The 17,953-nt window shown below is 41.2% G+C and overlaps 1 protein-coding gene across 5 annotated transcripts in view; it reads left to right on the plus strand.

Annotated features, from left to right (window-relative positions):
- The window catches only part of RC3H1 (ring finger and CCCH-type domains 1), a 76,313-nt gene that overhangs the window by 46,010 nt on the left and 12,350 nt on the right, over positions 1-17,953 (plus strand). Inside the window, exons 14-20 of one of the 5 annotated variants that reach the window (XM_063407715.1) lie at positions 343-495; positions 3,203-3,413; positions 4,833-4,923; positions 5,037-5,172; positions 7,116-7,286; positions 7,876-7,991; positions 8,748-15,704. In XM_063407715.1, coding sequence (XP_063263785.1) covers positions 343-495; positions 3,203-3,413; positions 4,833-4,923; positions 5,037-5,172; positions 7,116-7,286; positions 7,876-7,991; positions 8,748-8,901 — 1,032 coding nt within the window. In that variant the 3' untranslated portion in view covers positions 8,902-15,704. Of the gene's footprint in view, positions 1-324; positions 496-3,202; positions 3,414-4,832; positions 4,924-5,036; positions 5,173-7,115; positions 7,287-7,875; positions 7,992-8,747; positions 15,705-17,953 lie in introns of those variants that run through there. The other 4 variants (XM_063407716.1, XM_063407718.1, XM_063407717.1 and 1 more) reach the window with 4 other exon arrangements.

The following is a 17,953-nucleotide window of genomic DNA, read 5'->3' on the forward strand; positions in this document are numbered from 1 at the left end:
TGAGCCATTACTAATTGAAATAATCACTCTTCACAGTTACTAGACTTTAATCCTGGAATATTTAGAATGAAGTAACAGCTTGATAGAGATTGATTTTTTTAACCAGTGTCAAAATATCACCTTCAAACTGGCCAAGTGAACAGTCAGCACTGGGAGCATGGCCAGGGGCTCAGAATTTAACACACTTCATGTGTTCTCTGGCCTAATTCCAGAGGGTGATGTATCTGATAAAAAATAATCCTGGTGGTGTTTCTCAAGTTCACTGCTGTTGAAGTGAACAGGGGTGGCTGTGAAACTGCTTCTTCCCTTCACTTACAGAACCAGATTTTTGTTTTTGTACAGTACTTGGATGAAGACCTGAAGGTAGCTGGGAAATACAAAGGAAATGACTACAGCCAGTACTCTCCCTGGTCCTGTGACACCATCGGCTCCTACATTGGAACCAAAGATGCAAAACCCAAAGACGTTGTGGCAGCAAGGAGCGTGGAGATGGCGGTATGCAGGGATAAGGGGAAAACAGGAGAACAGTGGGTATTTCTGTGGCCTGGGAGGACTTTCATTTGCTTTCCACGATGATGGCAGTGCTTTTATTTAAGCTCAGAAGTGCATTGCAGTCACAGAAAGCATTTGCAGGTGTGTGAAGCACTTCGAAAACAAAGTTATGAACAGTCCTACCCTTGTGTAGCTGGTGCACAATTCTGCGTATAGATGCAGGATAACCACTCAGCTCTGAAGCCATGGGTAGCAAGAATATTTTGCAAGGATTGTTCTTTGCACTTATTTGAAATTAAAAAATACTCTGTCCTGGCAGCTTGTTAATTAAGCATATCCATCTGTTGCTGCTTGTACTTCTTTCTGTCAAAGGAGGATGCTGTAACTTGACTTTAGGCAATTAATTCCTTTTGAGGTGGGTGTTACTGCTGTTACGGGTGTTACTAGTTTTTACTTGAAGGACTCAGATTTTTGGTCATGAGAGTACTGAAAACTTGCATGAAGTTTTTGAGAAAAGCACAGTCAAAACATTATGCTAGACTGTTTCTTCTTGAAGGCAATTTCTAGCTCTGTGCTGTGCTTATTTAACGTTTCCCTGAACTTTGGGAGGTGGGCTGTGGTCTTGTTTTGTACTGCTCCACTTCTGCTAGGTCAGTGTTGCAAAATGAAGGGGCTGCTTGGGTGTTACTAGTGGGAGTCATGAATGGAGAAGAAAATAAAAGGAGTCTTACATACTACCAGTATGCAGTTTCTTCCTGACAGTCAGACATCACTCAACACGAGAAGTAGGCTGGTAGCCCATGCACGTAGGAAATCATTCAAGCTCTTCAAGAGAAAAGACTGTTTAGCCTGAGGAAATATTTTACAGAGCTTCATTTCTTCTCCTTCACCCTCTATCTGCAAAAGTGATCTACTGACTTTTATTTTTGTGTTGTTGGAGTCACAGAGACCTTTCTTTGGCCAATAAGAGGTGGGAGAGAACATTTCTAATCAGAATTCAAAAAGGCTCTCCTTTTCTCCTCTGCCCCACTGGAATTAAATTTGTCTTTTTTCTGTCTGCTGAATTGCTTTCCTCTTAAAACCTTGAAGTCACTGTTGGAAATGGACCCAAAAAGGAGGCTTTCTGCTGAAAAAAGCAGAGCAAAAAACTGCATTTCATCTGCAACTTTGACCTTTTTACGTGTTCTCTTGCTCAGTTCTACACAGTGTGGTTGTCTGGAGTTATCACACTGCCACGTTTGACCTGGGGAAGCAGCTGACTCCAAGATTACTTGGAATCAGCTTATTGCTGTCCAAGTGGCAGCATCCAGGAATGATAAACAGCTCTTGGCTTTCATCCCTGCTGCTGGAAAACACTGCAAACAAGCTGCAGCTCAATTAAGAAAAGTAATAAGGTTCTAGAGAAGTAACCTCCTTTTTCAAGGCTAAACAAAGTATTCTTCTGCCCCAGAGCTAGTTTTGAGATAAGCAAAATGGGATCTCTGCTACTTTTCAGGTTTTGTCTCCTCACAGGAAAAAATTAACAGGAGACCTTTACTGAATGAATTCTTCAGTAATTTTTTTTTTAATAACTCATAAGAGATTTTTTGAAGGACAGGAGTAGTATCATCTGAGAGTGCATGATGCTGAATATTCTGCAATGATATGCAGCTTTACTGAGTAAATAGAAGTACATTAAAAATACTAACATCCTGTGGCCTTCATGTTTAAATATAACTTTTTTCCAGAATATGAAAGCAGATTTTCCCTAAGGTTTCAGTTTCCAAGTATTACATTTCTTGAGTTTAGCTTTCAGCTTAGTTGTTACTGCCATTTTCACCCCTTTATTCCTGCCTCAGATGTGTTAACTGTTTCAACAATCCTTATCCCCACTGAAAGCTTGCAGAGTTTTATTTTAATATTGAACTACACCAAAGGTTGTGTCCTTTAGACAATTTTCATGACATAATGGCCCCACTCATTTTGCTATTTTTGTTTTACTGTGAACAGGTTTACTTCTTCAGGGGCAAAGTCTTAACTTGATTTTGGCAATTCTTACCTTTTTACATTTTCTGGTAGCCAACAGATAGCTTTGCTATTTAACTCAGTTCTCTGAGGAGAGAGTGAACACTTTGTCTCTTCATATGGTGACCCATTAAGGTGTTTGAGTCTGAAACTCTCTTAGAAACCAGGATGTTCCAAACAGTACTGCTGCTTAATCAAAAATGCCTGAAAAGATATACTAGACATGTCCAAGTAAGTGCAGTACTGAAAAATTCCTGTTCTGAGTCATTTGCAGGCTGTCAGGTGATACAATTCTCAGCACTGAGCTTCAGAGAAGTTTCTTTTGGATTCTAGAAGGAAATTGTATTCCTCAGAGATGCCCATTGATCTCTTCTTTGAGTTTATATAAGGGGGAGTTTTTTGCCCCTTCTCTTCCCATTACACTTTCTCTGTTTCAGTTTCCATTTGCTGCTGCTCTCTTCTGGATTTGATCACGATTTTGCAGCTTTTTGGTGTAATAATGGTCATCTTAAGGCAGACCAATAAGGAGAGGTCCCCTCTGACAGTGGAGTTAGAAAGTGAAGAATAGCAGGGAAAACCAGTTGAAAAGTGAAGGGAACAGAGAATATGAGAGAAACTTACTGCACTTACCAAACTGTTGCAAAGGGAATGTGATTGTGTTAATTTGTGAATGAGTTTTTGAGTGCCTTCTGCGTGTCTTGTCCAGAATGTGGACAGTAAAGCCATGCGTGAGCAGCGCCTGGACATGCAGCGCCGAGCGGCCGAGGCCGGGGACGATGACCTCATCCCCTTTGGAGACCGGCCAACCGTGTCAAGATTCGGGGCCATCTCTCGGACCTCCAAAGCCATGTACCAGAACTCTGCGCCCATGCAGGCCATGGCGGTTCAGGGAGCTGCCACCAAATCCATCATTTCAGGTATGCTCTGTCTGCTTGGCTTTTGCTGCCTGTTGCTATTTCCTTTAGTGCTACAGTGTTGTCCAGGTTGAAGGCAAGCCCTGTAAGCTTGTATCTTAGAAATACAGCTATGGTGTGTGTTAATGCCACCTAAAAAACTTCACGTAGGGTTATACAGAGACAGCTGAATTCAGAACAAGGTTACCACAGCTTTCTGAGATCACTTGGGCTGAACAAGAGGAGACTGAGGGCAGACCCCATAGCAGTCTACAGCTTCTTCCCAAGGGGATGCAGAAGGGCAGGCCCTGATTTCTCTTCAGTGACCAGTGATAGGACTGGAGCTGTGTGAGGGGAGGGTTAGGTTGGATATCAGGAGAAGGTTCTTCCCTCAGAGGTGGTGGGGCACTGAGCAGGGAATGGTCACAGTCCCAGGACTGCTAGAGCTCCAGAAGTGTTTGGACAGTACTCTCAGGCATAGGGTGGGATTGTTGGGGTGTCTGTGGAGGGCCAGTAGTTGGACTCCATGGTCCTTACGTGTCCCTTCCAACTCAGTATATATATATTCAATATTCAGTGATTAAGTGATACATTTGTGCATGCATAGTGTATTTGTTAGTGATGTGTTGTTGCTGTTTGGAAGAAGTTACTTTGTTCCACCAGTCCCTTTGATATGAAGCTTATTTTAAGTCTGTAGCAGCAGAATCCAGAAGCTTAGCACTCTCCCAAATGAGGCAAAACCATCTTGATGAAGTACGGTCCTACTGCTCTCCTGCTTTATGGGTAGCTGCTCCTGCAAGATTAATGCAGCCATTGCCTCGTGTACTGTTAGGCAAGGCAAAAAAGGAGGAGTAGTTCCTTTCCAACACATCTATTTTCTAATCACATGTATGATGTGGCTTTCTGTCCTACTCCAAAAGATTGTCTCTTTCTTGAGGTGCACTGAATAACTTTAAGAAGATATTTAATTGTTATATTCACCTGAACTTGCTTCTAGTTTTTTCAAACAGTAATTTTTTAGACCTTATTACGGGTAGAACTCTAACTTCCCTGAAAACTTAATCTTTAAACTGGAGTTACCTAGGTATGTCAGAATTATCAATGAACTCCTGAGTCTTCTAGGAACTTCAGTAGTAAAAATAACTGCAGTCATCCTGTCTGTAAGTTTTGTTCTGTGTTTGTTCATCTGCCTGGGTATCTGAAGTCCTTCGCAATCTCAGACTCTGGAAGGCTGTCACAGACTGTTAGATGTACAGCAAGAGTCATGTATTAGACATGTGAGACCAGTCACAGAGAGTATTTCTGTGTTCATTTAATCAGAAGAAATTAACTTCTCATAACTAGAGGGCGGGCCTTTCTTCTCTGTCTAGTTCTGTGTTGGCTGAATGACTGAAAGGGTGATTTTGTAGTAATGCAATGTGGTTTTCTTCTGTTCCCTGGTAGACTACAGTCCTTACGAAACCCACAGTGGCTGGGGAGCCTCTCCGTATTCTCCACATCAAAATATACCTTCTCAGGGACGTTTCAATGACAGGTAGGATTGCTTCACTTTTTCTTTGACTTATTCTACATTTTCTTTAGTCTATTTTTTTCTGTGCCAGTTGAGTGCAGATTTTTCTGCAATCTCCTTATTTTCCAATCCCCAAGGGAGAGACTGTCCATGTCAGATGTGGCTGGTCACGGGAAGCAGCTGCCCTCAGCTGAACGAGAGCAGCAGCTGCGCATGGAGCTGCAGCAAGTTGACCATCAGATCAGCCAGCAGACACAAATGCGGGGACTGGAGGTTGGTACCAGCGCTTGGAGCAGCACTAGGGGGTGGTATGGAGAGAGATGAGGCTGGTAAAGCAGCTAATTGGCTGACCTTTGTAGTGATATCTTAATTAACTTAACAATACTTCATCCTGTGATGCCAGGCATCAGGGGTGTGGAGCAAGTGTCAGCCTTTGTGTTAGCAGCAGAAACTTCCAACACTCTACGAGCACATCAGCACCATATTTGAATCTGCAGTCTGTGCTCAGTTTTGTTTGCTGGCATTCTCTTTTACACTGCCCCTCTGTTCAGCTCTACTCAGAGGCAAACTTGTGGTGTAGGTTCCTGTTCTTCTTCACTTTACTGCTATTGGAAATGTCTGATTTTATGTACAGAAAGCCATGAGCTTCATCTGTTTCATGTTTGGTTTTGTGTTTGTACCTGTTTCTTCCTAAATAGCACAAACTACAAGAGTCAAGAAAGTAAATATGTAATATATTTACCTTGAAAAAATAAGGCTTAATATTTTATGGCTCTTCACTAAAAAGAAACATAGCAATACCATAAGGAAAGACAAGCGTGTGTTTGGAAAAGAACTAATGAGCTGAAATCTTTTATTTTGTGAGACAGAGAGAGAAATGTTAAGCCAAATGAATGAATAGTTTTAGAAAGCTTTAGTTACTTTTTTCCTCTTAGGAAAAATCAGTAAATATTTAGCAGAAAACTAAGTTCTAAGTACCTCAGCAGCTATTTGTGTTAATTTTCCCAGAAGAAATTGCTGTAAGTAGTGGATAGCAGCTTCTGCTGAACTGTGGTTAGCTAAGAACACATGTTAGAGATGAGGGTTATTGCAGATTAGTTTAAGAGCTCACAATTAAGTCACAGCAGTAGTTCCAGTAATATACATTCGTTAGTTACTTGAAACATAGCTTGTGTTCTTGTGCTCTTGTTTGGGAATGAGAGGAGAAAATGTTTTCAATCTTGCATGTCTGCCTTGGCCATAATACAAGAGTATTGGAAAGTTGCAAAACCTGTAAGTGGCCTTCTCCTGCTCATCATTGTTGTGATTGTGTCAGTGTTAAATCCTACAGAGTCGAATGTTGAGCCTTGATTTTGCCATAACAGGAATTTTGCAGAATTAGTCAGCTATCTTGAGTAAGAACAGCTTTCAGTTCATCTCTCGTGTTTAAAGCCACATGTAGGTATTGGAAATCAAGGAGTCTTCACTGGTTTGCCTGTTACAAGGTTGCAGCAATCAATGCAGCCAGAGCATGAAGAACTAGATCATTTTGCTTATGTATTGCATGAGCATTTCTGCTTTAAGACCAGCCAGCTGTTGGGTTGTGTGGAGTACAAGATGATGTATCTAAATGCAGAGCACACATTTGCAGAACCGATTCACAAGTATTAGCAGATTTTTAGAATGACATGACAATTGCTTTTGTTAACTTGCAACTTGTGAATGACCACAGTCACTTGCCCTTCTCTGTTCCTCTGTTTCCTAATGTGGGTCAGTAAAGACCTATATATTGACAACTACATCTCTCAAGATGATGTAATAATAACTCTGGCTCTGCTGTAGAATTAGATAAATTGTACTGCTGCAAATAAAGCAGCAGACTTGTTTATCTGCAGTTCTCTTTTTTTAAATATAGAGCTAAGAAGAGAGTAGTGGTTTTGTTCATGGGCTGAGTCTTAGTTTTGAGAAGGGAGGGGTATATGAAGAAAACACGTGCAAATTTGTGACAGCAAGAGGAATTTAACACTGCTTGTTTAAAAATGAAAATGCTTGTCTATGCGTACAGAAACCTGTTGAAACTTGCATTGGAAGTGATTTCAATTGGGACATTGTGAAGTGTGGTGAGAGGCAGCCGTGGTTTTGTAAATGAGCAATACTCTGGGATTATGGCCTTAGAGCTCTCTGTGCTTGGTGTGCAGTGTGCTCAGTTGTGTATGTGCTTGGCTTTATGCATTTAGGCTGTTAGTAACAGGCTGCTGTTGCAGAGAGAGGCGACTACCCTGGCAGGCCAACCACAGCCCCCACCCCCACCTCCCAAGTGGCCCGGGATGATCTCAAGTGAGCAGCTGAGCTTGGAGCTACACCAGGTGGAAAGGGAAATTGGGAAGAGAACCCGTGAGCTGAGCATGGTGAGTGCTGGGGGCGTGGGAGGCAGAGAGGTGCACTGGAGAGCTGCGTGCCTGGCTTGCAGCCCTTTCACCTGGCAGAAAGGCTCCCTGCTGCATGCCCACAACTGGAGTCATCCATTTTCCTCTTCAGCTCTATTCTCCAAAACCTCCTGAGGAGTTTCATGAGTCTTCTTCATGAAGAGGTTGAATGTAGCCACTTTAAAATGCTGTTAATTTGTCACCATTTGAAATAAGTGTGGTATTGAATTTGATGTAAACCAAATTGTCTCCAAGGTCACTGTGCCATGAGTTCTGTAAACTGCTTTAACATAGGAAACATGGTGTGTAGGTACAGGGTAGTGTTCAGAAGTCCGTGTGCTGTTACAGTCTGTGGCCTGTGCTTGTTGTTACAAGGATCATCCCTTCTTTTTGGGAAAGACTGTGTCCTGCGAGGATGAGCATATCTTAAAGTCTGTTTTTGTCTCATGGCTTTTGCGGGTTAAACTGTGTGACTGCGCTTTACAGGCTGCCTTCATCATCCCTAAGGGATGAAGTCTCCAGTTCTTTCAACACACCCTTAAAGAATTTTCCATCTGTCCTTTCTTTAAAGGAGAGCCAGTCTTCACTGGATATGAAAAACAAGCTGGGCACCACTAAACAGACAGAAAATGGACAATTAGAACCACAAAGCAAGGTTCCAGCTGAGGACCTTACACTAACATTCAGGTAACATGGGCCTTCAACCTGTCTTTGTGTAACAGGAGACTGAATTCTTCAGGGCTGCTCTCCTATTGGATAATTACTCTTGCCTCACATCAGCTATGATGAGGAAGCACCTACTAGGAAAAGAGAATACAAATCAAGTTTTCATAGTGGTGCAGGCATGAATTAGGGACGTCTCTAGCTGTGGAGTAGGTGAGTGGAATAAGACTGTGTATAAATTATTGCAACAGAAGTCTTGCAGTGTCTGTCAGAGAAGAATCCATCTAGTCAGTATTGGATGATTAGCAGGGAGAAGCAGGAGTTACACAGCCACCACAAAAGAAATCCTTACCTGCTGTTTTAGTTTCAAATAAAGGAAATCTCCCAAATGTGAAAGTTATTCCATCCTGCTAAGGTTTGTGATGGGGATGTTGTTTAGGAAGGCACACGCTTTGAAACTAAGTTCACTTTCAGTTGTTGGTAGTGGACTTCTATCTGTGTAGATGCTGAGATTGATCTCAGTTCACATTTAATAGACAATTGGAATAAGATGTTGGCTGGGAATACTGGAAGTCTCTACAGCAAGTGTTATCAAACAGCCACAAGCATCTACGTGTATTCAGGCCAGCACTGAGCAGAGAAGCTTGGCTATTTACATAACTTCATGTGAGCAGTTTGGAATATTAATATTTATTCAGAAGGAGCATTTTCTGAATAAATACACAATCTCAGTAACTGCTTCTTTCCACCCACTTGCCCTTTCTCCTCCATTCCCTTCAGCAGCGATGTTCCGAACGGATCGGCTCTGACCCAAGAGAACATGGGCCTCCTGTCCAACAACATGGCATCCCTCAGCCTGGCCGAGGAGCCCGAGGGAGGAGGAGATGGCCACGACTCCCAGCGAGCAGGAGTGGCACCCACATCTGCTCCCTGAGACAAGGCAGCACACCCCGGAGCTCCTCCTGCTGGGTGTCAGCAGCTTCCACCTCGTGGTTCTTTCCAGGGATGATTGGAGAAACCCAGGAGCAGCAGCAGTAGCAGAGCAGCAGGTCCAGAGGCAATGTGCACAAACACAACTACTAGAAACAAATCCTGCACATAGTTCACATTAACGCATTTTTTAATTAAAAAAATGAAAATTAGCAGTATCTGCAAGCAATTCAAATTAAATTTGTTTTTGTTCTGTGAATGAACTTTATTTTAATAACTTTGGACGCCTTGAATCCCAGGGCTTAAAAAAAAGATATTATATATATACTCTGTTTGATTAATTGTATGATCTTAATGAAGTAGGTTTTTTCTTTTATTTTGGTATTATTACATACCCAGTGCATAATTCCTTATTACCTTACTAAAAGAATTAGGCCACTTCCTTGTATGGCTTAAGAGTGAACAAGGAATGAGGGTTGGAGAGTAGCTGTGAATTGCAGTGTCAAAAGATGTGCAGCAAACTCCATGCTTAACGAAATTCCTCCCATTTTGGCCAGGAACTTCACCTGAGCTTCTTGCTTAAATCGCTGAATTTAAACTACAAATAACAGAGTCTTTGCAAAGGTGAGGTCCTTTTTAAAGGCTGGCACTATTTCAGATCTGTGTCTGTTAGAATCTGACACCTGAGTATCAACCTGCAGTCTGTCAGGGCTGCAGTGAATCCACCCTGGATCCTGTTTCATGGGGGAGAATTGTACCAAAGTAAGCACTGAAGGTGCAGCACAGATCTTGCCAGAAGTCCTGAGAAGCAAATTTTGCCTGATAGATCTGATACTTCTCTAAGTAGATGCTTTGTAGGCATAAGCCAGAGAAGCCATGTCTTTTGATTATTTTTTTTAAATTAAAGATTTTGCTCTTGCTGCACATTTTTTTACTTTTTTGGCATATGCTGAGGTAAGATCCTGGATATGAAGACCTCTTGAGAATGATTTTTAAAGTGCTGCTCCCTCTTTACCTTCTTGGCCTGTCCTCATTTTTTTTCTGGGTTAGACTACTAAGTGGAAAGCACTGGTTATGTAATAAATTACTGCATTGCTTTGGTTGGGTAAAGCAAGAGTTAATAAATTTTCTTGGGTTTTAGTTTTTTTTCCTTAACCTTAACTCCTGCTGAGGTTATAGCAACCTTGGGCTAAGCTTTGCATTCATCATACTGTTAAATAAAACAAGAGGGGGGGTGGGAGGGGATACAGTCTCACTATTGCCTACCAGTAGGAGAGTCCAAACAGAAGACTCTTTTGAGTAGCAATTATTTAATTTGCCCAGTCAAGGCACCGCGTTTATATACTATTTCACATTGAATTTGATTATGCCCTACAGACCTGGCTGGTCAAGGATTTGATACACATATTGGCTTGGGATTCGAGCTTTCTTTTTTATTTAAATAAAAATTTATATATAAATATATATATACATATATACATAGTATATCTGTATATATATTGGGTATGTTTTAAGAATTTTTTCGCATGAGCGCAGCTGTTGTGATCAAATGTCTGGGAGGTAGAAGCACTGAATGAAAATAAAAGCATTTTTCAGCAAACCCCCCCACACTTTCCATGTGTCTTAACACGGGTTTATTTCACTCTTAGTTGAACTTTGGCCTCTTAATTGCCTAGAGTAGTTTGAAGCTTGCTTTTTTCTAACGCCTCTTTTAACTTCTTGCAAAGAATCAACTTTGCACTGGAACAGCTTCATCTCCCCTTGCCCCTATCCATCTGTATCTCCTATTTGAAGCCAAGCATTGCAGCCACTCCCCTTGGAGCCAAGCAGAGCTGGGGTGATGAGCTGGGAGCCCATCAGGTCTGTTCCTCCCCTCTCAGCTCTGAGGCGAGGAGGATGAAGGTCTTGTCCTGGCTGCCTTCTCCCAAGTCACTGACACAGGCCCTGGGCCCTCTCATCCTTCAGTGCAGAGCACCACCCTCAGGTCAGACTTTTCCTTAACTTTAATTAGTTTGCTCCTTCCTGCTGTGTCTTTATTAACACAGGGAGCTCATCTTAGTCAAGATAATTAGTGCAATATTCTCATCTAGGAGGACAAGCCCAGAATGTGCCTTTTTTTGACTGTAGTAATTGTGGATGTAAAATTAGTTTTTAAAGATGGTTATGATAGGTTGGACACTACAGATTCATTTGTAATACTAGGAAGAAAATCTGGAGGGGCCAAAACCTCTTTACCTTTTACTTCCTAGTTCCCTCACCAGATTAGGGATTATTTTTTTCTCCACATGTTCTCCTGGAATTCTTCAGTAAGCACTATTTAGATTGCTGGCCTACATATGACGAATGCTTCCAAAATCTGTGGATTAGAAGGGAAACCTTACTGGGTTTTTTTTTCTCCTTCATCCAGCTCTCTGTGGTGTACTTTGTGCATAATGTCCTTGTTGTGATCAGTGTGTCCAGGTGAATGCCCTGTTTGCCCAAAATTATAGTTTGGCTTGTTAAATAGTTTGTTTGATGTCTACTAACAGTATTGATTTTTGACTTTGCTTCATCCCCTCCTCCTCTTACCCTTTTTCTGCTTTTTTTTTGCAGAAGTTCAGTTGATTAAACAAATCAAACAGCAAAATGCAGTGCATGTTCTTAAGTTTTCTCTGGAAACTGCACCTAAAATGTTCTGGTTTTGTGGAAAAACTGGGAGGCCGGGGGGGACAGATAGCTCTGTATGTAGTGGCAGCATTGATGTTTACAACTAACAAGTCTGAAAATGTCTGGAGTGAGTGTATCTTGCTACACTCGTTCCTGTAGCCCGTCATTGTCCCAGTCATACAGCAATTCTGGCCACCTCCGTGAAATTGCTCTTGGCTACCAAGTGGTTTAGTTCCTTCTGTTGGGCAAGAAGAAGCAGTATTGCCATGGTGTCAGGGCACTGCTGTGTCCTTTGGTAGGTAGGTTAAATTTCCTGCTACACCAGACAGCTCTGAACCCTCCCTGATGTCTGGGTTTCAGCCAGATGGACAGCGTGGACAACCCTTCAGAATAGGAAGCTTCAAGTGGTAGGTTAAGCTTCAGTGTGTCAGTGATTCAGTCAGTCTATAGGTGATGTCTCTTTTTTCTGTGGTGTTATTTCCCTCCTTCTGTCAACATCTCATCTGTCTGTCCTGTGACCTAGTTCTTTTTTCTTCATAGAAGTTTTTAACTTTTTCTTCTGCCCTTCTTGCATGCTGTCCCGTTTCAGAGTATGACTTTTTTTTTTTTTCTGTAGATCAGAGCACCTTTCAAGCTAGCAGCACTTCTATCCCTGTTCTTCTCAAGTTCTTCTCTGTGTAGTATTTTCTGAACAGTCTCTCCCCTTTTTGCGTCTTTTTCTCCTGTGGCTTGCCCATCCACCCTCCCTGATTGTGTAACAGTGACAGCTTGCTGCCTCAAAACAGAGCATTCAAATGAATTCGCTTAGCCAATAACTTCTGTGAAGTTGCCTTTTCTAATGGTGTTATTACTCAGTGATGCACAAATGTGATATTGCCCCTACTGGTAGGCAAACGGGGGATCTGTATAAACATGGTAAACTGCTGTTTTTCTTTAAAGGAGAGCCAAAGACTTGTGCTTTACACTTTTTTCCCCCCTGGTGTAGCCATTTTGATTGTCAGACATTTGTGTAGGGTATTGTGAGTTGACTGTATTATCCTAATAACAATTTCCAGAAGTTAATGATTGTCAAGCCTTGCCCATACATTGAATTGTGGAAAATCATTCCATTTAGTCATACATTTTGCAATGTACTGAGATGTATCTGAGGTGTTGTGATGTGTTTTCAGTCTCTCATGCACTCTCTCAAGCTGACTGAATGGCTCATTTAGAGAGGGAGGAGGAACTTAGAAATGTTATAATCCAAGAAGCCTTGTTTTTAAGTGTTTCTAAATTGAATACTGATTGAAAATTTCTTCAACTACAGTAAAAGATAAATTTGTGTTACAAAAGTGACTGACTTTTAAGTCCAGTGGGACCGAAAAGATTTGTGAAACACTAGCATTGCATTAAATTAGATGTGGAAGAACCAAACTTGTGATGATATTGTCTCTTGAAAGCATGGATTGAGTAAGGTGGGGCAAATTTTGTATTAGAAAGGGCCAAGAGTGAGGCTTTTATTAATAACACAAGAAAGCTGCTGGCATTTCCCTTCCTTGAGCTACTCAAACTCTCCCAGACTTATGACTAAAGTTTTTAGGTTCAAAGAGAAATCTTTTAAAGTCTGAGTAGCATAAACCCTCATTTCCATTGTCATTTATAATTTTGGACTGTAACAAGGCAGATTTACAGGACAGTCATCTGAAAAACCCTCAGTATAACGTTTCTTTCCCAGACTGGCTCTTCCAGACCTGCTTTTATGGTACAACAAATGCCATGCCAGTGTTCAGGAGGCTCAACAGTGCGAGTGCCAGCCACCTTCTCTGCTCAAAAACGGGAGAAAAGATCCAAACATGCAGTGTGCAAGTTCTTGTGCTTGTCTATGTGTGTATGGAGAAGTGGGTTTGCTCCTCGGATAGATAGAGCCATGCTGCTGGGCCATGACGTTACCTTCATATTCAGATTTTGTCATCATTCACTTTCCAAAACACAGCCTTCCATTCCTGCCTCCTCACGTTGCTGATATAAAAACAACCCCAAAAAAGTTAGCGTGTCAGCAACTTATTTCTTGTATCACAATAAAACAAGTCCCCTGAGGGCGAAAAAAAGGGAGCACGAGTTCTTGAGTTGCCTACAGGGTAATGGAGGTATGGACTGGAAAAACATCCACCTCGCTTGAGTAAGTGTAAACTGAATTTCTGAGGAAAATGAAGCAGCTCTTCTAAGCTACCTTTTGTGTACAGCCATAGTGCCAAGAGGTGAATGGTTGTTACTTGTGGTAAATCAACAGATTATTATGTAGCACAAATTGATTTGCTCTCAATTCAAATAGACTCTTAAAATGTCAAAAACTTCATTGGGAATTTACATTTCCATCGTCAACTCTTAGCAACTGCATTATATTCTGTTGGAATGTCAGAGGGTGATAGAGACTAGAGTTAAGTTAATTCTAGTTACACAACATAATAAAAGGATTTGGGGAAATGTTATCCCAGCACAGTGTCCTTCTACAGTTAACATGTGGCCTTTATTCTTCTGTAGGAAGAAGATTGTAACTGCTTAGTGTTGTCACAGTCTTGGAAGCACTTCTTGTGATGCAGGTAGAGCCTTGGTTAGCAGAGAAAGGAGAACTAACTTAACATTTATTTTCTTTATCAGTTTATTTCCTATTGGCAAGTGTAATATTGTTCCATGGGAAGTGTGGCAAGCAAGGAGGCTGCAGCTTTTTCTGAAATTTCCCAATATAAAGAGCACATGGCAATGCGGATTTGTCTGCATCAGGAACATCACAGTCATTAGATGCTTAAAATATGTGACCATAATAATCAAAATTGGGTGTCTGTAGCTTAGTAACATGAATAATGAAATGATCTTTCCCAGGCAATCTTTGCAATTCCAGTGAGTTTGTGTATGATTTTTAGTGCTAATTGCAAGGTCCTCAGCAGCTGGGAAGGTTTAGAAGCCTAACATCATCCAGCAAGGCAGTTTTCCTTGGATATACTGGTTGGATGTTTTCATATGCCAGGAAACAACTGGTTTGAAGATCCGCAAGTTTTAGGAAAACACAGCTGTCCACTTCAATTTGAAAAATACAGTATTGGGAGAGACAGAAGCAACAGGTAGTACAATCTCTAGAAATAAAAAGCATTAGACATGATGGAATTACATGTGAAATGTGTATGGGGTAAACGTATCTGTAAGTGGAAAAAAACATATTGTGGAGTATTTGATGCTCAAGAAATTATTTGCTTCTTCATAATGTTAAAAAAGATTTCATTAACAGTTCTGTGGCAGAGAGTACTCACAAGTCTTTGGCATCCAAATGAGATTGTATATCAGATGGATCCCACAACTGGATGTGCGCACTGACCTCTTTATTTGTAGCTTTTAAAAAAGAAATTTGGCAGCAGCCCTTAATAAATGCATGGAGCAGCCTGAGAGGAGGAAGCAATCCCATTCACATCACAGCTGCTGCACAGCCCCAATTGGTACCGTTCCTCTGCAGCCTCTCATAAGTGAAGCTGATCAACATGGGCAAAACTAGTCACTTTTAGAGTTTTTCCTCATTTTTAAAGAGTTCCCATTCCCCCTTTAGCCTCTGCTTGCTGTGTAAACAGCTTCCATGCTAAAAGGATCTTTCTTTGAAGTCAGCTTAGCAACTGTTCCGTAGCTTGGCTATTTTCCCCTATTTTCTCTAACTGGTAGTGTCGTGTTAAGCTCTTCCCCCCCCCCTTTTATTTGTTGCTGTGGGGAGGAAGAGGTGAAGCAAGATGTGTGAGAGGAGAGAGGAAGAACTGTGGGATCTGTATGACAGCTCCCACTTCTTCTTTGAAATCATCTACTTCCAGTTGTGGGATTTCTCGATATATGATTTTTTTCTTTTTGTGGTTTTTGTAAGTCTAATTTTCTTTGATCTTGTTAGTTCCTTACAAGTCTCCCCGAGACATTCTGCAGTCATTATCACCTTTTTGGGTGGAGTTTATTTTATTTTTTGGGTTGTTTGTTTTGTTTGGTTTTTTAAATAACTTTTTAACATTGGTGCATATATGCTTGGGATAGAGCTCATGTAATTATCCAATCGTATTGATTGTATGTGATTGTGCCCTGCAGAGGTATATTTAATAAAAAATAAAATAAAGGATAGTCTAGGTAATAAAGGAGACCATGAGATTTGTTGAGTCAGATTATGAACTATTTCTTAAATTTATTTAGGATCCTAGATAAGTGAAATTCCATCTGCTGTTCTCATTAATCAGTGGTAAACAAAATATCATTCATTCTCTCCTTGTGTTTTTCCTTGCTTTTATTCTTCTTCTGCTGTTTTCTTCCTTTCCTGTTTCTCTTTCCCATAAACAAAAATTCTCAATCCTTCATAGTAGTGGCTGACTCTGGGTTGATACTGTGGATATTTATTGTTTGTAACTTACCAAAACATTTGCAATAGGAGTAGAGATGAAGTAGAATGTATGAGAAGAATTCCATTAATTGAATTCTTTGCAAGTACAGGGGAATTATGACGTTTTGTACATGCAGGCCTGATCATGGGGGAGATGTTCAGAGGTACATGGGGAATTGCTGACTTTTCCAGGAAAGGGTAGATGCTCTGCTACCTTTTGGGAAAACTGAGATAATAAAAGGGGTAGAAGAAAGTTCTCTATATCCAACTCATGTGTCTTAATTCCTACCATATACTTACTAGATTTGAAAGAAAAACCTTCTGGATACTCTGCTGAAGTGAGACAGAATGCATTGAAGGAGGCAAAAGGCAAGAGGATCAAGTGATTTGAAAATCAGTATTGGTCTCCTTATTAATTCTCAGACCTATATAGCCAACGGTGTCACTCTGTGTGGAAGAACAAGGGAGTGGAGGTACAGGCATAGCAGTTATGTAGAAAAAGCCATGTTGAAGTGCTATTCTTCCCTTTCACCTTGCCTTTCTCCCTCTTAAAGCTAACTCAACCTCACCTTGCTCTAACAGAATGTCTGAGGGTAATTTGAGTTGCAGATTGAATAAAGAAAAAGAAGTGGAAAAGTGATTCGCTATTTGGTTTGTAAATAGATGGAAGTGTCTACAAGGTCTTACCTGCTTTTTTTGTCAGCATTTATACTACGTGATAAATTAATGAAGAACACTTTAAAGTATGCCTTGTTTTCTGTCTGGGATGAATGTACATTCTTCTAAATTTTGTGTGAGGTGTAAGACTGTCAGACCATCTGAGTAAGATTTTCACCAGCTCAAGGTGTATGTGTTCTCTGCTGGGCTGGAGCATGAGAGATGCCAATGGAGAAGGCACATGTCTCCTGGGTTTGGTCTGCTCTCTTTTGACCTGTAAACAAAGTGACTTCTTCACTTGTTCACCAGAGGCGAACAAGAAAAGATACTCAAAATAATCAGTTTTGTTAATTGCTCAGAAGCAAACCAGACCCTTCAGAGCAAGGAGTGAGCAGCGTTTGTCTAATGTTGAGCCTGGTTTGGAACTTGCCTTAAAGTTGAGAATACATTTTGCTCCACAATCTGCTTTGTGGTTTTTAGTCTTCTCCTTTCACACCTTCTTGTGGTCTTTAACAAGTAAAGTCTGTAAATCTGAAACTGGATGAAGCTGCTGCTTCACTGAAAAACTGATCCTTTTCCTACTCCAGGGCAAGCGCAGCCTTCTGCCCCTCCAGTTTGTGCATAATGTTCATTACTATTATTATTCTTGAGCCTGGGCACCATGGATCAAGGTCAAGTGTGTTTTGCTGGGCTGAAGCCCATCACTGCTCATTATGAGGCCCCCTCACACTTCCACACTTATTTCTGGATGACTCGAAGCATTCAGTTCCTATAAAGGAATTGTATTTCGTGGGAAATCCAGCAGAAAACTAAGTTTCAGTTAGTGATGGTTTTCTCTACCCTTTCTCCCTAGTCTGAGGGGAGAGGATCCCCTAGTCTGAGGATTCGGGATCCTCATGTAGTGACTCACTTCAGAAGGAAAAAAAAGCTGAATTCCTACAGTGGCTGGCTTTTAAAAGGAAGATCTGAGGCACTGTGAAGGGTCAGATCCCTCTGGAAGGATGTGGTGGGTGCTCTGGATCAAGAGAGATTGGGGGAAACTTTCTGGGTTTCTTTATGTGGAAAAGAGGGGAGACCAGGCTCAAGTGGATGGTACCTGCTGGAATTTTTTTTCCTTTGGATATGGATAGCAGGATAGAAAGAATCTTGAAAAGGCTAACTTGGGAGATTCCTTGCTCTTGCTCTGTGAGTGCAAGAATCATTTTCCCTGTGCCTAGCCATGAAACTGAACAGTGAAACACCCAAAGCACAAAACAAAATTAAGGCAATCTATGTTCCTCCTCACCTATCAGGTATGTTTAAGAGCTGTGTCTTTCCAGCTAGGATGTGTTCAGTTATTTCTGTAACCTCCTTCATCCTAACTGTGAATTCCCTGTCT

This window comes from Prinia subflava, chromosome 10, assembly GCF_021018805.1.
Source record: "Prinia subflava isolate CZ2003 ecotype Zambia chromosome 10, Cam_Psub_1.2, whole genome shotgun sequence".
Lineage (NCBI taxonomy): Eukaryota > Metazoa > Chordata > Aves > Passeriformes > Cisticolidae > Prinia > Prinia subflava.